General features: G+C 47.4%; 4 protein-coding genes across 4 annotated transcripts; 1 reads left to right on the forward strand and 3 right to left on the reverse strand.

Moving 5' to 3' along the window:
* Nucleotides 1–29: 29 nt before the first annotated feature.
* On the reverse strand, nt 30–3,744 carry AO090701000118 (ATP-dependent RNA helicase ECM16; the record flags this gene model as incomplete). The annotated part of the gene is made up of 2 exons (XM_001822948.1): nt 30–3,476; nt 3,541–3,744. 2 exons carry the CDS (start codon nt 3,742–3,744, stop codon nt 30–32), a joined length of 3,651 nt encoding a protein of 1,216 aa, XP_001823000.1.
* A 2,861-nt stretch (nt 3,745–6,605) lies between these two features.
* AO090701000116 (uncharacterized protein) lies at nt 6,606–9,120 on the forward strand (the record flags this gene model as incomplete). Its single annotated transcript, XM_023237468.1, has 8 exons — nt 6,606–7,469; nt 7,694–7,792; nt 7,992–8,047; nt 8,071–8,182; nt 8,233–8,293; nt 8,340–8,641; nt 8,705–8,805; nt 8,874–9,120. The coding sequence occupies 8 exons, from the start codon at nt 6,606–6,608 to the stop codon at nt 9,118–9,120; spliced, it is 1,842 nt and encodes a 613-aa protein (XP_023092000.1).
* Nucleotides 9,121–10,701: 1,581 nt separating this feature from the next.
* On the reverse strand, nt 10,702–15,422 carry atrF (ABC drug exporter AtrF; the record flags this gene model as incomplete). Its single annotated transcript, XM_001822946.1, has 3 exons — nt 10,702–11,244; nt 11,301–11,684; nt 11,739–15,422. The coding sequence occupies 3 exons, from the start codon at nt 15,420–15,422 to the stop codon at nt 10,702–10,704; spliced, it is 4,611 nt and encodes a 1,536-aa protein (XP_001822998.1).
* A 4,364-nt stretch (nt 15,423–19,786) lies between these two features.
* Nucleotides 19,787–20,895, reverse strand: AO090701000114 (putative esterase; the record flags this gene model as incomplete). Its single annotated transcript, XM_001822945.1, has 2 exons — nt 19,787–20,776; nt 20,836–20,895. 2 exons carry the CDS (start codon nt 20,893–20,895, stop codon nt 19,787–19,789), a joined length of 1,050 nt encoding a protein of 349 aa, XP_001822997.1.
* Nucleotides 20,896–21,759: the final 864 nt, after the last annotated feature.

Raw genomic sequence — 21,759 nt, forward strand, 5'->3', positions numbered from 1 at the left:
TACAGTAACTTTTCTCATATTATATACAGTTAAGCGCCAAACTTTTCAATTATCCAGCCCTCCTTAGGGTCTTTCTTTTGCACCACCTTCTTGGCTGGCAAAGGCCATCCTCCACGTCCAGCCTCGCTTACCAGTGACGGGATCACCCAACACGCCCTGCGTGGTGGGATTCCATCAATCGGTTCTGTTTTCCCAATAGGCTTACCGTACTCGATTAAGGGCGTACCGTGTGCAATGGCAGAGAGTTGCAAGCCACTAGGACAAACCAGTGGGAACATTCTGACTTTGGGTACTTCGGTCGACACGAGCGATGGGGACGCTTGTTGGAGATGGGAATATATGATGTATTGCGGCATTTCCTTGGGTGAGAGGCTCGCAAGGATAGATGACGGATGCACGTAAACAGCTTTTTCATCAAGTTCCGTGGCCGGTCCCTCGCGAGACTTGAAAAGCGTCAAGTATGGAACATCGATCGCTCTCTTCGGTGTACGATGCATTTCGGGCGGTACTGGAGACAAATCAGCCCGGATGGCAACATTGTCGATGAAACCCGCTGTGACAATTTGCTTCAAAGCCTTGATTTGCTTCTCTGTTGGCTGCGATAAACGTGGCTGATATGCTCCGACAACTCCAGGGTTATTGGCCCGCACTATATCTGTCAATTGACTTCGTAGTTGCGTGGCCTCTTTGAATCCTTTGCCTCGTAAGAACATCTTTTCACAGAACGATTCTCCATCAGAAGCATATCCATAGGCGCAAATCGCTGATAAGAACTTCAACGCATCGGATGTATCATCGTGTTGACTCCAGAGTCGATGAGCTCTTGCATAGTCTTTGTGACGTTGCTCCCGAACTGTGTCTTCCAAACGATCCGAGTTCGTGTATACCGCGTCTTTCTCTCTGTTATCCCCCTTGGGGTTCGGGTCGATTTGGTTTTCTGGAACAAAAAGGTCTCCAACTGCCAAGGCCGAAACCAGCGCAATAACGTAGGGCATACAGCCGTGCTGATGACCAATATACAACATCTTACCAAACCTAGGGGACAGAGGGTATGTAGACAGACGATTGCCGATTTGCGTAACTTTGCCATCAGACGTGAGAGCACCGAGATTTTTGAGGAGCTTCTCGGCTTTCGCAAGACCCTGCCGACTAGGAGGCGTTGGGAATGGGAAATTGATAACGTTGTGAAGGCCCATACTCTTCATCTGAAGCACGACGCCTTCAATTGGCGTGCGTAGAATCTCTGGTTCTGTGTACTGAGCAAACTCGTTTTCGTAGACTGCAGATGAGTAGAGTCGATAGCAGTGGCCGGGCCCAGTTCTACCAGCTCGTCCTGCTCTTTGATTGGCACTGGCCTTACTGATCCAGTTGACCTGAAACTTCTGCACTCCTGTATCTAAATCGTACTGTTTCTCCTTGGCCCGTCCACAATCAAACACATATCGAATGCCCGGGATTGTTAAACTAGTCTCAGCCACGTTAGTCGCTAGAATGATAAGACGTGAGCCCTCGGGTGGCGGTTCAAAAACTCTCAGCTGTTCCTTTGTGGGAAGTTGGGAGTACAACGGCAAAACATGCACTCGCGTGGATGAACCCATTGCTTCTTCGCCGAGATCAAAACCATCATCGTCATCATCATCGTTATCTAGACCGGTGATTTCGAGGTCACTGTCGTCGTCTTCGTTGCCAACCTTGGAAAGATCAGCGTCCCCAATGTCTAGGTCTTCCGCCTCCAGTGGTGCATCGTTCGCAGAGATCTGCACTTTAACCTCAGTTTCTCCACCCCGCTGCGTGGGTTTGAAGGCCTGCTTCAAGCGCTTAGAGAGTTGTCGAATTTCGTTCTGCCCTGTCAAAAAGACGAGCATGCCCCCTGGAGGCAGCTTACGATGACCTCTCGAGACTTTCCGGTACGCCTCCTCAACATAATCCTGGCGTGTGCGTCGGGAAAAATGCACCGTGACGGGGTACTGGCGACCTTCTGCTTGAACCAAAGGTGGTGGTCCCTGGCGGAAGAGGTTGGGATTTTGGGTGAAGTCGGAAATTCGCAGAGTGGCAGACATGACCACGAGTTTTAAAGGTTTCACAGCTGGGTCTTCCTCACTCATAGCTTTCCTCAGGTCCACAATACGGCTCACCATACCAATGAGGATATCTGTGTTAACACTCCGTTCATGAGCCTCATCGATAACGATGATAGAGTATTTGCTCAGCGAGAAGTCTTCCGCGATTTCACGGATCAAGATACCATCGGTCATGAACTTGATTGCGGTTTTCTTCGATACAGTGCTTTCAAATCGAATTTGATAAGACACTTGATCGGAGAACTGACCCAATTCATCGCCTACACGTTTTGCCATACTGACAGCAGCAACTCGACGAGGTTGCGTTACCGCTATCATGCCGGGATTAGGGCTATCCTGGTTTCCAAAACCAGCTTCGAACAGAAATTGTGGTAATTGAGTAGTTTTTCCGCTACCAGTAGCACCCCATATAACGACAGAGGAATTGTTGTAGATTGCCTCCATAATTTTCTGTTCTTCTCCAACCACAGGCAACCCTAATCGTGCATTTTGTATATCCTCCGAGCGGTCAACTTGGACATGGAATGCCTTTCTGAAGGGGTTGCCTTTGGTAACTTGAAGTTCTGCGGGCAGTGGTTCTTCTTCGTAAACAGTATTCCGCACGGGCTTTTCTTTCAACTTGGGCCCGAAGGGTTGCTCTTCTGATACGACAGGACCGGTAGTAGGCTTGAAACCGACTGTTTCGTTAATTTGTTGTCTGGCCCAAGCTTTGAACGCGGACTGGCGAGGCTGATTGCTGGTACTGTCATCCTCCTCTTCTTCCTCCTCGTCTTCGTCTCCTTCATCATCGTCGTCGCTTTCTTCTTCCTCTTCCTCTTCCGCTTCTTCACCCTCATTCTCATCTTCGCTTTGGTCATCCTCAAAAGCGTCCTCTGAAGATTCATCATCGTCTTCATTCATCCTATCCAGTGCCTCCACCTCTTTGTCTTTAAGTTTCCGATAATCTGGGGTGCTGCCGTTATCGCTCTCATTCTCGTCTTCATCCGAGTCAAATCCCTCCCATGGTAAGTCTTGTATCTTGGTGGCCTTCGTTTTCAATTTCGGCGCTCGTTTGCGCTTTTTGAGGACGGGAAATCCGTCCGCTCCAAGTTCGAGAGGGCGCTTCAACCCGCTACCAACCACGACCTGTTCCGCCGGCTTCTCAATGGGACCTTGTGCTTTAGGAATAGCGAAACTTGTCCCCGAAGGAGGAAGTGAATCATCTGTTTCATCGCCCGACAACTCCACATGGGAGGCACTGTCATGGGTATACCTAGATGCTTCAATGATACCGTTTTCGTCAAGTCTTTTGCGCTTCCCTAATTCTCTAGAACTTTCGAAATTGGAGGTGTCCAACGTTGTCTTTTCAAGCTTCTTGAGCAGTTCAACATTTTCCTCTTTCTTGAGTTTATTTTCCTGCAGAGACGGTTAGAATGGACGGTATAACCCACAATTCATTTCTTGCATAGAGTCTACATACAATATATTTATCTAAGCGTTTTTGTTTCTTTGCTGAGATTTTGGTGTGTTGCGCTCTCAATTCCTCTCTCAGCTTTTGCCTTTTGGCTTCCTTCTGTTCTTTAGAGACGGGCAAAACTTCGGCGGCATTGCTGTCGACCGCAGCATCTGCCGCCTCCTTCTGCCTGTGCTTTTGCTTCCTCTGACGAGGAACAAACTTCGGCATGGTGTGGGGGCAATGATACCTTTGTCCACACCGACAGACAAAGAAGAAAAATATACAGAAAAAGCAGATTGATGAGCTTTGTGGTGATGGTCAATTGGAAAGGGAACAAAAAAAAATTAGGCGGCGGAGAGATTCTGCCCTAAAGCGGTGAGATTGTGTTCACCGCCCACGTATGTAACACACTCCCCTCCATGGAAACTGTTTACAAGTTCATGTATCGAAACGTATTTTCCCCTCCCCGCATTTCTGAGTAGACAGTACTCCTTTCACTGCATTTATTTGTATCGCTCAAGGCAAGCCTCTAACCATGGTGGAACCTTTCAATCTCAGTGAACTTCAGGGGCCGCTAAACCTTCCCTTTCCTGCCAGTACCAAACAAGTTGCCGGACTTGTTAATGGTATTCAGACAGCTGTCATGTGCATGAGCTTTAACGACAGAATTCTGGTAACAATTTCACAAAAGGGCCGACTTGGTCACTGGGTTGGTAGTATACAATGGATTCTTTCCAGACACCCAGCTAATGGATGACAGTTACATGTACCATTGGAAAACAAAAATCCCGGAACTGAAGGCGCTCACACCTTCCCAGACTCGGATGACAGTCTTCTTCCGATCAGCAGCCTCACTGCGACTTCACTCCTGGGAGGCCGTATTTCTGGACATGACACAATTGGTCAGCTATATGCTCGTCAGATAGCTAGTGCCATCGTGACAAAAACACCGACTGAAAAGCGGCTTCTGGTCGTTGGACTTGGACTTGAGACCGCTGATGCTGATCGGAATGTTTTCTTCGCAATCATAGACCTTGTGCTTCAATGCATCTAAGGGTTGAGAAAAGAAAAAGAGAAACACTCACAAAGCCAAATCGAGAACCCTGGTCCCTGTATCTTCGTTTTACTCCGCTCAATCTTCAGGGGTGGGTCCCTTAGAGCGTGGACAAGATGGCACAGGCGGTTTCTCTCCTCCTCAGTAAAACCACGAAAACTTAGCTTTCCAAGGAATTTGAACGCGCCGCTAAATAAGGTGTTGACCAAATCTTTCTCATTGAAACCGGGCAAATTCCAATTCTCTGTTACAACAACGGTCAACGAAAAGATATGCAAGGGCTCGGCCGCTTTCAATGCTGTAATGAATTCTGAAAACGCCCAACGGCGATGCAAAGCCACTCTAGGGTTCTCTGCTCCTATCAAAACTACGACCGATCCCAGTGGTCTGCTCCAATTAAGATGTTCGTTGCGACAGGGGTATTCAAGGTTGACATCAAACTCCTTAGGGCGACAACACGGTAACGACTTCGGATGACGTCTGAGAAGGTCTGCGGAGTAAGGACCATACGCTCGGAGAAAGAGCCTGCGGTAACTAAGCGAATGGTACAGGGCAATTGAAGCTTCATGGTAAATGAGGTGCGACGTCCTGAGAATTTGTAGATTCCCGATCCCTGTGTGTTCGAGTCTCCCGATTTCGAGGGCACTTCCGTCATGCGCAAACAAAGCGGCATAGATTCTGAACCTTACATCGATTGGCAGGCGATAAAGGTAACAGCTACGATAGTGGCAGCCGACAACCAGCTCTCCTCTGACCATCTTGCACGCCTCCGGAACAATAATGTCATGGTAGTTTGGTTGTCCATCGTACAATGCAATTCGAGTGACATTGTCCTCAACGACTCTCCTATAAAAGCGAACGGTGATCCTCCAACCCATGCTCTTGCTAGCGGGAAGTTTCGTTGAACAGTGTGCGTTGAAGGGTGAGGCAACTTACCCTGGGTTACTTGGTTCGAGACGATTGAAGTTTGGCTTGTTCGCGGGGCCCTGCATACTGGTGTCTTGCTTATGAACTGAAACCCCTGTTTCTTGAGGGCCGGGGTCCATGTTTTCACCTAATAGGGGTATGGGAAATGGCTCAAATCGAAGCTGAGGGTGGTCGGCTTTCTAAGGAGTTATCTGGGGGCATCTCGATTATTTGTTGTCCTTGGTATGAATGAGAGTGTACAAAGTCCAGAGGATAGGTAGCCAGGGAACAATAGAATTCAGCTGTTCTTCAAATCGCATGCAACACTTTACTTTCATTCACAATGAGGAACCAACTTGCTGCGCCAACAGAAGAAAAAGGAAGTTACTGTGGCACAAACCAGGGCTGCACCTTCACGGTAATTGCCTTGCAATACTCGAACAATGGTCTCATTACCATTCCTTGTACCCATTCAAAGGCTGTATATAAAGATGTGGGCAATCCATGCAGACTACTACGATAATTCCCTCTTTGTTTACAGTGAAGCTTGTATACGGGCTTTGCTCTTTGATACGGTCTCTCTACATAGTGCACTTAAATAGAATGAGTAGTTGCTGGCAACCTTTTTGGGGGGCCTGAAATCACATATTAAACATCATGATACCTTCAATCATCGTTCAATATATCCTCGACTACTTCCAGGTTATACCTGGTGATAAAGTATATATCGCAGTCACGTGTTGCCAGGGAGATTGATTATCATTGGACGGGTTCCTCTCTTGTTTCCTGTTGTCTCCTGCTTTGCGTGACTTTTCTTTCACTACCCTCCACTTCTTTCGAACGCGTTTTTATATTGTCTTTCGGTGTTACACTTAGCTTGAGGTCCTTGATTTTCATTTGGTTGAGGAATAAATCATCTGGACAACCAAGGACTCCCGTGACGTCTTACCGTAAACACACCTCTTTTGTGTTCCGTATCACTATAAACCCTCCATTCACGGTCTGTCAAAGCATGGGTCTTTACTAGCCACATAATTACCTCCCCCGAGTTGCTATTCCCTTTTTTATCCCTCATATCTACCTCTCCTTTGCTGTCTGATACCTCATTTGAAGGTTTCAATGATCTAAGATGAATCCCGACGATTTAGATGACCCTGATCTGAGGGCAGCAATCGCTGCCTCTCTCAGGGAATCCAGTAATCACGAAGAGAACAGCCAAAACGGGCGTCAACATGAAGTTGTTGACTTGACTGCAGATTCTGATGATGATGTGATACCCATATTCCCCAAGTCAAACTCCGTCATTGGTTCCGAGACAGATGGGGATGAAACCGATTCGGGCGAGGAAGATGGCGATGACGAAGATGAAGACCTGAAGAGGGCGATCGAACTGTCTATGCAAAGTGCCATAGCAGATGAAGATGGCTCTTCGAGACATCATTTGTCATCAATTGGCAACAATGACAGCAAGGCATCTAACACCCCGATATCCAGTAGAGCTGAAACCCCAGCAAGCATACAGGCGCCGACACAAGCAGCTGGCTTATTGGGCTTGGATCGAAGACAGATGGAGAAAGAGCGCCTGGAGCGGCTGAACAAGAGAAAAGCCGAAGAACCTGTATCGGATGGCCAACGGGATGCAAAGCAGGCGAGAACTGGAACGCCTTCAAGATCTCCCGGTCCTGCTATATCAGTGGTTGACTCATCTTCTGGATCAAATTCGTCACGCACAACGCCAGCAGGAAATGATCAAATTCAGATCCCATCTCCGACCCCGTCGGTTCAATTTCCTAACGGAGTCGTTAAGAAAACATGGGCCTTCGGTTGCCGCCGACAGGGTGATGATATCAAGATCGAGGAAGTTTTTCAGAAATCTGACTTACAACTTGCTGTCCTCAGCTCTTTTATGTGGGAAATGGAATGGCTTTTCTCAAAATTAAATACAGCAAAAACTCGATTCTACTTGGTGATGCAAGCCAAGGATGAATCTACAGTAAGTGCCGTTCAACGTTATCCACGTAATTGTCTGGCTGGACCATGAACTATACCCATTGCTGGTCCTTACTTTCTTGTCTTGATGTTCAGCCTTTTGGAACGTGAAGTTAACCATCTTTGTGGTCCTAGAAACTTCAGTACAAGTCCGAAACCGCTGCTATGAGCAACCTTAGATTATGTTTTCCACCAATGGATGGTCAAGTGAATTGCATGCATTCAAAGCTGATGTTACTCTTCCACTCGGGATACGTTCGAATTGTGGTCCCCACTGCCAACTTGACTCCATATGACTGGGGTGAAATAGGTGGTCTTATGGAAAATGTACTGCATAATCTGACATTCCTATCCGCTACCGGCTAACCATAACCTAGAGTGTTTTTATTATTGATCTACCAAAAAGGACCGATAAAGACTCTGGGTTTACTCGAACAGGCTTCTACCACGAGTTGACTTACTTTTTAAAAGCTAGCACTCTACACGAGAATATCATCGCTAAACTGACCGATTATGACTTCAGTAGAACCGCGCATATTGCATTTGTCCACACTATGTAACCTCCTCTACCCTGACATCATGGTCTGATCTCTGATTCCATCTAGTGGTGGCTCGCATATGGGAGATTCGTGGCGGCGTACAGGGTACTGCGGCTTAGGACGTGCAGTGAACTCTCTTGGTTTGCGAACATCCAAACCTCTCAACATCGATTTTGTCGTGAGTCTACAATTGTACCAATTCACAGAGCACTTCCTGATACACAATAGACGTCATCCGTTGGCTCCTTGACGGACGAGTTCTTGAGGTCCATATATCTTGCATGCCAAGGTCAGCAATAGCTGAGTGCGATACCCCATTATAACACGAATCACAGGGATAACTTTGTGTCCAGGCGACGATGGATCGACGGAATACGTCCTTCGCACCGCAAAATCCTTTCCTGTCCGGAGCCGCAGCAACCCTACACAGCTCATTAACAAGTCTACGGCCGAAGAGTGGAAAGATAGATTTAGAGTCTACTTCCCCTCAGAGACAACAGTTAATGACACAAAAGGTGGACCACAATCCGCAGGGACGATTTGCTTTCAATCAAGGTGGTATACGGGCCCTAAATTTCCTCGTCATGTTCTGCGTGACTGTGTAAGTCAGAGGCTAGGCCTACTGATGCATAATAAAGTGAGTCGCTGTGTTTTTGAGGGAAGCGGAAGAAGACACCAAGCTTATGCTAGGATGCTCTAGATCCTCTACGTAAGGCCAGATGACCCAGCGACGCTACCTGATAACTCTCAATGCCGAGCCTGGGCTTATGTGGGAAGTGCGAATCTTTCAGAGAGCGCATGGTGAGTGATCTCGTATCATGCCCATCCTCTGATTGTGCCTTGCTATCTGGGAAACTCATAATGAATAGGGGCCGCCTCGTTCAGGAGCGGGCAACAAAGGAACCGAAACTCAACTGTCGAAACTGGGAATGCGGTGTGCTCATGCCTGTTATTAGTAAAGAAGATGCTGTGTCGGAGCAGAACAAGTCCCCGAACGATGAATCCGGGACTATGCTAGATGCCTTCAAAGGCATTGTGCCCGTGCCGATGCGTCTCCCAGCACCTCAGTACGGGCCAAACCGCAAGCCTTGGTTCAATTCAGAAAGTGGAATGTGATTCAGATTGGGATTTTTGTTATAGCTTCATTCAACCAATTGGTCATGCATATAGATAGTCCCATTCGATATCTAATTTGGTACGCACAATATTTAGAGACGCTTCCGGGCAGTGGGACATGGTTGGCACGGTAGATCTTAACAAGGATATAATTCGTAGGATTCTCGGGCAATGGTTCCCCGTTCTTTAATATTAGATAGTATAGCTTTCCGTGCTGGCAACAAAGAGGCCGGCTGACCCCTTTTGGTAATCCGGCGATCTTTCATTTACCCAGATGCGAGAGTCCCGAACCCAGAGATGCACACGTCCGTTGTGATTCTTTGATATCCCTGGTCCCCACTCGAGAACCATCCCTACCAAGCCTCCCAAATAGAGCCGACCATGCAGCAAGAAATGAAAAGAACCGCGATGGTCTAGATAAAGCGACGCAACACACTAAAATTGCCCCAAGTAGCCTTGGAAATCAACACGATTCCATGAACTAGCATATTGAAGGGATAATGGTAATAATGGGCAAATGGCAATGGGGCCTCATAAGTGCTAGTGGTTATTTGACTTACCCAGATGTGTAGATAAGTACTTCAGGCCGCGCGATATCCATCTCTTCGTCCACATTTCTCTTTTCTCTATTGACTTCTACTGCTTGGAACGCCCGCATTAGTTTACAGTACGCCCCAGTATGATGTCTGGTCTTGTTTCTCCGCTTATTTTTGCCTTTCTCTGCGCCAGTACTGTGGGCGCTGTTCCACCAGGTACTTCTAACCCTAATTATAGTGGTACCGGTGGCACTATGGGCCATACTGGAAGTACAGTCGGTACCGGTGGTACTGGAGTTAGTGCTGGTGGCCCTAGTATTTCTCTGACTAAGGCTACCAATCGCGACAACCCAGGCAAAACACGGCAGCAGGAAAGATTCGTCGAAGGCGTACGTCCCCAAATCCAAATCCAAACCCAGTCCAGAAAATCAGAACTAACAACACATGCCTGAAGGTGTGCGCGATGGAGGGTGACTATGGCATGTGCCACGGAACGGATGCCAATGGAAATGACTGGACTGCTCCTTGTAATCCCAAAAATCGGGTAATTTTGCAAGTGCCTTTTTTGTTGGAAGGGGACATATGTGCTGATCTTGAATAGTGTAAGCTGGGACAGCCTCGTCTGTGCAATATTGATACTATGAGGTTTGTGGCGGTGTGTTCAAAGTGAGGGGAGAGACTGCCTATTCTTTCCTGTTTCTAGGGGTTTGATTGTGGGGATTTGCTTGTTTTTATGGAGAGTTTGTTGTCATGTTGTACATATTAGGTCAATGCTGGGGAAACTTTATATCTTGTGACATGAAGTATAATCTTGCGAGATATTGATGCTAGGGTGGAATATTCCTCTATATGCAAGAATTATATTAACGCTGTCTATAAACAAAATGCTTTTTTTCTATCTATGTCTCCTCGGGATATCACTCATGTTCCACATTAGATCTCTTTCTCCTCCTTTATTTATCTATCTTTTCCCCTGTCGCATTACTTGTTTCTGCTTTCCTCCTGTTTCGAATTCATCGGTGGAAAGTTGAACACCAACCACCGTCTAATTCTGTTCCTTTTCGGACTTCTTAGAGAAGACCTTTTTCACTCCTTCAATCATCACACCGACTCCACCGAAGAGGTATCCCATTCCAAAGGACCATCCCCTAACGCGGACAGTGTAGATGAAGAAATAAACCAACGCCCAGTTAATGATCACAAAGGCCAAGAAGATACCAAAGCACCGCCACTTATCGCCATCGTGGACATTAAGTGTGTGCATATACTCTGTGCCGTTAGCGAAGGGGCAGTATTGGCAGTCTTCCGTGGCGTCCGGGTTGACCAGGTATCCCACTCCAGCGATGTTGGAGACGAAGTTTCCTGCGTATTGTTGACAGGTAGAGCCTGGAGGAGGGTCGAAGTGGGTGGCTTCCTTCGAGGCACATTCGATGTCGACAGAGGGGAAAACGCTTGAGATCACGCCTCGGAGCCACCAGGTAACCGGGTTGACGTAGTACATCCAGTATTTCCAGAAGACCGGGTAGTCTTTGTATGGACGGACGATACCGTTGAACAGGTTGACCATGACAAAGAAGAAGGGAAGAACCTGGGGAGGAATGTCAGTGTGGTGAATCAGATTGGGTATACTAAATAGGAACTTACGTTGGAAATCACGGTGAACGACGGGGCGAAGGCACAAATCCATTGACCCCAGCTGGCTTGGAAAAGGAAGAAAAGCATCGACATGAGGAAGACGTATCCAGCGCTGCTCGAGTCCGTGGGGAAGCCAACGGGGTAGTACCAGAGGAGCCAATAGATAAGGGCGGAAACGATTGCCATCGGAATTTCACAAACGACGTTTGCCGTGCAGAAGGCGAACCATCCGTAGATACGGCTAGGATATTCACGAGCTTCCCAAAGGGCGCGGTTGATATAGAACTTGGGGACAATACTGTTCAGGACAATAGGGGGAATAAGAATGATCAAGAAGATGGAGAACATGCGGTTTTGCATGCTACTGATAGAGTTATCGAGCATCCAGAACGTCTGTCCTAATCAGCAATGCTCAAACTCCAAGAAACGGGGGGAGGGGCTACTCACGAATCCGTTGAAAATACCAATGATGACACTGACGAAGAGCTTTCCGTAATAGTACGATGGATCTCTCCAGTATTGTCTGAACAACCTCTCGGTGAGCAGGACAGTCTGTGTCCATGTGGGAGCAGCAAACTCGTATTCGACGCCCTTGTCGGCAATTGGGATCTTGCTGCGTTCTTCCCTGATCTGCTGGATTTCGTCCAGAATGCGGCGGTTCTGTTCGGAATTGCGCCACTCTTCATTCCAATCAATAGCCCTACCATCCTTCTTAGTCGCCTTCGCTGCTGTTTCGAGAATAAATTCTGCAACATTCTTCGATGGTGGGCAAACGACGCCGCGGTCAGCAAAGTACTTGATCACATCACGACCTTCAGGACCAATAGGCCCGAAATAGAAAGTGTTTCCGCCCGGGTTAAGAGCCAAGACCATGTCGAATTGCTGGATCAGCATGGATGACGGCTGGTGAATTGTGCACAGAATGGCCTGTCCCGCTTGGGAGAGCTTCTTCAAGAATCTCACGATTGAGAAGGCTGCCTGACTGTCCAGACCACTAGTGGGCTCATCCAGGAACAGGAGAAGACTCGGTTTCGCAGCTAGCTCGACACCGATAGTTACTCTCTTCTTCTGTTCAACATTCAAAGAACCAATAATAGCGTCCTGGATATCCTCTAACTCCAATAGGTCGATAATCTGATCCACATAATCAAGCTTTTCTTGACGTGGGGTGTTTCTGTCCTGACGAAGGATTGCCGAGAACTCAAGGGCCTCCCGAATGGTCGCGGTATTGTCATGAAGATCCATTTGTTCACAGAAACCAGTGCCTCTTTGGAACTCGGTACCGAGAGGATGACCGTCAACAAGCATGTCGCCAGTGACCACACCCATCTTCTGACGCTGAGCTAAGGTGTTGAGTAGAGTGGTCTTGCCTGCTCCAGAAGCACCCATTAAAGCGATCATAAGACCGGGCTTCGCATAACCGTTAACGCCGTTAAGAAGTTTCCGTGTTCCATTTCCGTATGGCACCGTGTATTCTACATTCGACCAGGTGAAAACTCGATCGCTAGCAGAAAGGCGCTGCATGGCTTCGCCGCTGCTAGAAGACTTCGCTTCTCCACGTGACAATGCCGCATTATCGCCTGTATTTTGTACTTGCTCTTCATCGTTACCTTTGCCGTTTTGCGCTTTGAGTTTTGTGGAACGCTTGGACTTCTTGAAGACCAATGCGCCGCCGCCACCTCCGACAAATGAGAGAACTTCCGCAGCTATGACAGTGACAAGGAGGTACAGAACCGTGAAAGCGATGACCACTCCAAAATTGCGCCACAAATGGTGCCGAGTGAATTGGAAACTTTCTTGAAGATACCGACTTCCTGCAAAGTCTGCCTTACCAAGCTCGGACCCAGTGAGAGCACAACCTTGGTATCTTGGATCCACACCTGGGCCTTGAGGCACGAGCTGCGAAGGAGCACATGACATAACTCTGTTCGAGAATTCGTTTGTAAGGACCGCCTCATAACTGTACGAAAGCGGGTTCACGTAGAACAACCAACCGAACCAGATCGAGCCATCAATAAGTCCTTGCTTTGGAATGACATAACCAACGAACAGAATCAACACGTTCAGAGCAATACCAGCGAACCGAACGGCATCGTCGATAGTCGGAGATAGTGCTGCGAACATGCGATACAGGGACGTGATACAGAATGTCGTCGTGTACACAAACAAGAAGTAGATAAAGAACTTGGAGGCCTCCACATCGAGCCCCGTCATGAAATATACGATGATAGTGAACGGGACAACCATGCAGAAGATGGCCGGGAAATCGACCACAACTCGGGCGATTGCCACGGCAGATGGACGGTAGAAGGCATAATCCTTATGACGTGCGACGATACCACGGCCGGAAACCGCAGGCATCAGTTCCGTCAGCTGCAGCCAACCGAGGAATAGAATCGAAAAGAACAGGGCACCACCACGCGAGAAAGCTCCGCTAGTATCCAAGGATTCACCATAGAACAAAGAAGAGACGATAAGACCGTTCGAGACAATAATGAAGTATTTGGTATACAGGGAGGTCTTGTCTCCCCACAGGAGCCAAAATTCTCGCTGCACACAAGCCGCGACTTGCCTGACAATGGAGACCGTGTAAGGGGACTTTTTCGAGACCGTCTTACTCTTTGATTGGGCCACAGTTTTCTGGAAGCGGCGAGTGTCCTCCTGGTTAGTGTCCTGTAATAATTTCTCGTACGCACAAACTTCATTCCAGATCTGCTTGTATGCTTCACTCTGCTTGAAGATCGCCTCGAGTTCTTCAGCGGTCTTTGGTGTCGACGCTTCGCGGCCTGGCTGGAACTGGCGGGCATTCGGGTCACACAGGGAAGTGAGGAAATCAGCAGTTGTGGATTGCTCCGGGCAATAAAACCCGAGATCCACAAAGTACTGCTTTGCTTCGTTGGCAGGGCCTTGATAGAGCATGCGTCCCGCATCGATCACCAGAACCTTATCCATCAGCTCATAAATACTCTCACCCGCTTGGTATAGGGTAACCAAAGTAGTCCGCTTGCTGACGTCTGTCATGATACGGAGCGACTTGGCATAATCAAGAGCGGTGCTGGCATCCAGTCCTCTGGTGGAGTTATCCCAGCAGACGACGGAAGACTTAGTCGCAAGCGTTTCAGCAATACTGACACGCTTTCTCTCTCCACCAGAGACACCACGGACATACTCATTACCCACCAGAGTGTTCTTTGTATGGGTAATGCCGAACATTTTCAACAGCGCGTCGATAATAATGGGTATACTAGCTTTGTCATGTTTCTTTGTCTTGTTAATCAAAGAAAACTTCAGCGTCTGCCAAACTGTGAGGTTCGGGAAATGCTGATCATCTTCCTGGTTGTAGTTCACCTCGCCGCGGAAATGCTTATGTTGCTCTTCCGCTGAGAGGCCACCATAACTGACCTCACCCTCAACCCCTGCGAAGGCTTCCCGGTCATTGGCAATTGTCTTCAAGAAGGTGGAACAGCCTGCCCCGGGCCTACCAAGCACTAGCATCATTTCGCCTTCCCTGACAGCTCCGCTGAAGTCGTGGAGCAAGTCTCTTACCGGAGGACGCTTACCAAAGTGGAGGGCAGGTACGAAGCGACATATGATCTTGTACAGGTCGGGACCAAAAGTTCCAACGACAGCATCAGGAAGGGTCCGGACGAAGGAGGCACCCGTCTCGACACCTTTCACCGTGACATTCTTGAAGGCAACGCCGACCTTCTTGGCCGGCTCTCCTGCCGTCGTTCGTCGTTCCAGATGGCCGCCCATCAAAAACTCGTTCAGATCGAACCCACCCCGGTACTCATCCGTAGACGAAGCCTGTTCGTCCTCGAGCGCCTTCTCCTCGTCGCGACCCTCGGCCCGTGAGCGCCGCCGAGCATCTTTGGCTGAACGAGTCCGGTGGAGACTAAGCTTGGTCACTTCCCTTCGCATCTCTTCGAATTCCTCCATCGCACCCCGACGGGAAACAGGGTCACCCTGGTTGCGTTCGCCCCATCTCGCGTCAGCGTCAGCCGAGGCATCGGTTTCACTGGTCGAGGTCGTGTTCAAAGAGCCCAACGTATGCTCTGAAGCCACCGGGTGATTGTAGGGATTTGCAGCCGTATTGGACGATGCCTCAGGCTGACGATGGTCGTCTGCCATTTTGGAATCGGCCTCGTCTGGTGTACTTTTGTATGAGCGGTATCAAAATCGAAGCCAGTCCTCGAGGCGCGGTTGAGTATTAAAATGTAAGATTAGATTTGAAGATCCGTCAGGACCTGTCTGGTGACTTTTCCAGCCGATTATATAGATATATGGGAGATGTCAGATGATTTTCAAGTGGTTTCAAATGACGGGTATCTGCAGTGTAGTTTAGTGGGTATAGATATGTATATGCGAATATATACAGGAATCAATAGAGAAAGGGTGGAAAAGACAAAAATTAGATAGACAATTGAAAAGAAAAGTGACAGTTCCCCCTTCTGTGCGCGGTTTCCAAGAGGGGAGAGGATCCAAAATGATATACCAACAAGGGCACCCAAGCGCAACAGAAGAAGCTGTTGACAGGGACGTTGAAGCGGGTGATGGCATTGCATCATGAGTTATATAAACGGCTAGCTGCATTACTAACTCCGGGAGCCAAACAACGGGAAAATTCTTTGGATTTGTCAGATCTGGCAGGTGAATAAGACCCAGTGGATACTCATCTGTAGGGTCCAATCTCAAGAAACGGAGAAGACGGATTAAACCAGTCAATCAGAAGCCAGAATGACGGCAGAATATCCGTCGAAGAAAGCCGAACGGTGGAGCGCCACAGGAAGAAGCGAGAAAAAAGAAAGAGAAAAAGTGTATTTTAAGGAGAGCTCGCCTGAAGGAGCTCGGGTGGACCCCCGAAACCACGCTTGGAGTGGATCTGAGTGGATATTGAGTCAACTTGAGTCAACTTGAGTCGAGCGGAAAATGCATTCCTCTGCGGATACAAGAGTCGGTTAAGTCCGAATCTTGCTTCTGTTGATATTTCCCACACCCCCATCATGATGGTCACTTGCAGTTCAATGGAGGATAGTATGGGGAGATACTCCGTAATGTGTTTGACTATCAAAGAGACACGAAGAAAGAAGAAAAAAACCGCTGGCGGGAGGCTGACATTCCCAGATTAGCGTGGCGGAGATAAGCGCCCGGCGTTAGAAAAGATTTTGCGTTTTTGCTTACAGAAGGACTCGTGCCTGATGGGGATTAGACCACCGTCTATTACCTTCTCCCACGCCATGATTGGTCCAGAACTTGACCAGCTGCCTATCATGGGAAATGAATGGAGTTTTCCCTAAAATTCCCTACGATGGCGGGCAACCAACCGGGTTTAGTTCAGGAGTAAACCCGATGGTGGCGGACACGATGTCCCTCCCTTAAAATGTCTGGAATTGGATTATGAGATAGTTCCGTCGTATTCAGTTATTATAACCAACGAGGTGTCTTCCTAGGGGCGCCATAAATCCGTGGTGGGTTTAGCAGTAACTCCGTGCAAAACAGAAACGAGCTTAAGTCTTCCCTGCGTGCTTACATATCGGAATTCAATTCAATCATTTGTACATAGTACAAACTAATATTATAAGATTGTCTACTATTGCTATGGGTCTCTCTCCCAATTTAGGAAGTTGGAACCTTGACGCGCATCCCAGAGCTTACGCTTACGATACCTTTCTTGGGGAGAAAGAGAGTGGAAAGAGGAGATCAGAAGATGAACCTGATCGCACCTGTACTTACACGCGCTTGGATATTCTTCGGGTGAACAAAGATATATCAAGTCGCTGAAGCCTGAAACGTTTTCGGCACTGGCCGTTCAAGAATGAATCCAGACTTTTACTTAGGGTTTACTCGGATCTCTTCCCGGGTTAGAGATTGGTCGACCCCCACCGAAGAGAAAAGAAAAGTCGAGTCAGTTGGCTGTACCGCACGGACCTTTGCCGGCCTCGAACGAGTCAGCCGTTCGGCAATTTGCGTTCTCGAATTCCCGGCCTAACAACTGTGGTGATGCTGCAGCAGTAATTTTTCCCCTCGGTCAGTCCAAGTTGATCGTTCAGACCGCTTTTCCGATGTATATCTTAAGTTTGCTGTCTCCAGCTATCTAAGTTTGGCCTCCAAACTTAGCCTCAAGCCAGTATTCTGATAGATCATCACCGAGGCGTGCTTATTATATCTTGGCATTCTCCATAGCGGATCATGGCGTCCAATGGCTTGCGGTCCAGGTGGCCATGTCCTCGAGGCTGTTTTGATTTCTCAGCAATCTGCATCTTATCTATAGGATTGATTAGAAGTATCTACTGGAATCTTCGACTGACGATATCGATTAGAAATGCGGTTTCTTGGCTTCACTCTCCTTGAGTAATTATGCCGAAACCAAGACCTAGTGCAGTCTGTTTTAGTATCAGTTGCATGTCCTGCTTACTAGTACTCCGTTGAGATCACATGTCAGAAGATGCAGCTAACCCCAAGGTTCCACTGTTAGTAAAGTAGCTTCATCAGCTGCAGTAGTATATCCCTGTTAGTATTTTAGTTCACCCCCACCGCTTGGGCCGCAATATAGGTATATACAGAGTACCAATGATGCCACTCCGGAATGATCCGCTATCAATGACCACTTCTCTGAGTCGTTGGTGAGATTGATCAATATCCCCTTGGCATAACACACCTTCACGTATCACACCGCATATTTGTAAGAAATCGGTTACGGCTCAGATTCTCATAGGTCAATGTATCCGGATATCCGAGGACAAGGCCTGTCTTATGTAAATAGTCTCATTCAACGAGGATTCCCGGCGAAGAGACGCGCCCTCTGGCCATGAACGGGGAATGTTCGCACCAACAATAAGACTAATGCAACTCTATCGCCTAGGCTAAGCGTAATCGGTCGCTACCGAAAACCAGTCCTTTTGTTTATTCACCTACGTGTATAGACTTAGTCGAGCTTGTAGATTAGGATACTAGGGATCATGATGTATATAGATCAAGGTTAATGGACACTTATCTCAAGTGGTCTTGATCTGCAGAGGATAAAGTAGGATCATTCCGGGATGTCTAATTGTCTGGATTCTGACATGAGATACTAGAGAACATTATGACATGGCAGGTAAATCATCCAGCATTCATGACCTGTTCTCACCTCGCTACCTATACATTTCCCAGGACCGATTGTTAGACGAGCCGACGGCGATTACAAGCTTCAAAACCTGATTCCTCAAAATGCCAACTTGATACATGCATGAAACACTACCTACTATATAGGTAGGCAGCAGCGTTGATGCCCAATTAAATACCACAATGGAGGAGAATTATGGGCCATTGTGAGCACAATCGTCTGGTCTGGAGCATTCGAATAATATGCATAAATGTGATAGCGCAGATCCGGAAAGCAAAATTCTGATACATCAACTTCATTCGCTAACCCTCGTGCTTCCTGAAATAGGCAATGTCAAACTGACAGAGCTTGCTGGAATCGCAAGAGAGGTATCTAGCATATTAATCATGGAATAGGATCCTCAATCACAAGTCGCATGATATATACTAAAGAAAAGCGATTAGGAAAGGAGCAGATATCCATCAGGTTCATCGCGTCTGTCAACACTGTGTATGAGAACACAAAATAAAGATACATATATATATCTAGGAATACAAATACAAACAGAAGCCCTTTATTCACCCTTATCTAGTATGTGAGGGATCGCAGCCTAAATCAATGGTAGCCTTTTTGGCATGTAGGGTACTATAACCGGATTAGAATCATGAAATAATGTAGTTGATAATTACTATTTAACTTGTTACTGCGGGTTTCTTGAGTGCGTTGCATCTTAGTGAACTTCCATTGACAACTCTGTAATCAAAATGAAGACTTGAGGCACAGAGCTCTTATCAACAGATTTTGCCAATTGTTTCAGTCCAACTTGACAAAATTTGATCGACATTACATTCCAACTTGAAATCACGACCGCTCGGCCACCTTCCTGATAGGATATGCTGAACCTTTGCGTAGAAGGACATCTAAGAGAGAGATTCGTAGGCTGGATATATACAATACCAGGCTAGCCATACTACAAGCCCTAGTATGTGACACAGTGTTGAATCACACCCATCAGTACATGCACGTTCCTATACTAGGAGTAGTTCAGGGTTTTCAATATCATACACTTTCTGCCTACGATACAGGTGAGTCTCGTCGCTTCGGTACTACATCTTGACGTGGCAAGTAGAAAGTGGAGCTCTCTCGAAGTCGAAACGTGTTAGGGTGATGCAGAGAACTAGCCCTACTCGCACAAACTTACCCATACCACAGTTGACGCCGATAAAAACTTCTACAATACCGCATTACAGCCTCCAATCAAGTACGTCGCTGAAGCGTTCCTAACAAGGGGAGTTTCACAAGAACAACAATATTGAGGCGAACGAGGGCCAAAGAACCATGAGCCAGTGCTTGGACATTGTCAACAATAAGTCGGACTATGTTATACTTGAAATCCTTTCAGTACAGAGCTCTAAACTTCCTGCGCCACTTCGTCCAAATATGCAATGACCCTCTCGGCCAAAATGCGTCTTGGTTCCGCTTGATCAGGGTCACTTAGCGCATGTGAAGCATTGGGGATAATCATACTCTTCGGGTGCCAGGATGGTCCCGCCGCGGTGGACCACCGTTTCAGCAAAGTCTCCTTGTTCACCCACGGTGGCACAGACTGATCTCTTCCCGAGTACAGCACCATAAACTTAGATTTCAGAAGCCCACGCGACCCAACGACGCCAAAAGTCTGCTGAAGCTGCTCGTCACTCAGATCTGAGCTGAACAGGTCATCCTCATCAGGCTTTCGTGGGCTATCAGGACTAGCCAGGCTAAGGAACCGGCGACTGCTGACAGCGGTAGATGATGGGTATCCGATCCTGGCGGTCACTGAAAGCGGGACAACAGTTTCAACTGTATCATCATCCTCGTAGGTATTCTCCTTCGCATGAGCAACCGCTTTACGGTAAAGCTCTTGCATTACTTCTGGGCTGTCTCTTTCCGTCCCGTCATTCAGGACGCTGAGAATACTTTCCCTGTCCGAAACAGGTGCCTGCATAATCGCACCATCGACAGGGGTCCTCGTCAATGGATCAATCTCCCTGTCTAGAACCGGGTGTCTAGGCCTTGGGTTCGGACAGCTAAGATAGTGCATCACATCTTGACTCCCCGTCGAATGGCCCATGATGACTACTTTTCCGGCCCCGAAGAGCTGTTTCTTATAGTCACGCACGTACTGAACACACTGCGCAATCTCATCAATGTCTTTCCCTAGACGACCTACGCCCCACCCATTGTAAGAAGAGGACAAGACCAGTGAGAAGACGGACCATTCGCTGTGTTGCAGCGCTGCGACCAAGTCCGTCATATAGTCAACGGTCCAAAGCCCATCTGACAAGCCCCCAATGAAAATGAGACTATGTGGCTTCCTTTGATTTCCCCTTGTGAATTCGAAGGCAACTAGCCTCTCAGCCTAAGTGGGATCTTGATATTAGCCACATATAAGGAACCCAGCCACGGACAATGACATACGTATTGATGCAAAATCCCCGGCTGGCCCTTAGCCAGCGCATTCGGTAACTTCAACTGCATGATCGCACTGTTTCGTCGATACCACTATTGAGATCAAGGAAGCCAGTTCAGGTTGGGTCTCAAGTTCCTTGATAACTGAACACTAGGTAAGATCAGATAAGACAATGAACCACAAATGCAAAGATAATAAAAATCAGATAAGACGAAGTTGGGATTAGATAAATAACGCCAAGACGGGAAAAATATCCGGTCAACACCAGTGACTAAGCCTCAACATCAAACTACTTTTACGGAATACTCATTTTCTTAATTGGAAATGCTAATTGTTCTTTTCCTTTTCCTTTTTTTTATTCCTTTTCTTGCAATCTTATTTACCGAGTTTTATATATGCCGTGATCTACGGGTATCTTATCAAATATCTAGGCTTGTCTCCACAATGTACTATGTATAGTTTCTCTTGATATGCGCAAGGGTCCATGTGCAATATGTGCGTTTTACCGTATGTATGTATAGTATTTATGGAGGCATCGATATATAACTTTGTCACTTATCTAAGTACGTACTGTACATTGATACCGAGTGCCTTATACTCCCCTTTGCTATTGGAAGATTTTCAATTATTTAAGCTTGCAATGGAACGTTTCTAAGGCAATGGAGGAATCAGCGATCGCTCCCTGATAAAAGCCTGTTTCATTTGCTTGTGAGATTCCATTGAAATCTAAGAATGTATGTAAGCTTGCAGTGTAGTCTGAGTAGTGTAGTCTCTCAAACAAATAGATATCACAAATGGGACATAGCACATATAAGATGGCACGTTTTAGTGCATATACTGATTCCAAGTAGTCTTACGCCAGTGGCTTTGGATCAATAACTTTTCTTGTCATCATCTCCAACGGTATGCTCTTGAAACTTAGCTCATTGTAT

This window comes from Aspergillus oryzae, chromosome 5, assembly GCF_000184455.2.
Source record: "Aspergillus oryzae RIB40 DNA, chromosome 5".
Classification (NCBI taxonomy): Eukaryota; Fungi; Ascomycota; class Eurotiomycetes; order Eurotiales; family Aspergillaceae; genus Aspergillus; species Aspergillus oryzae.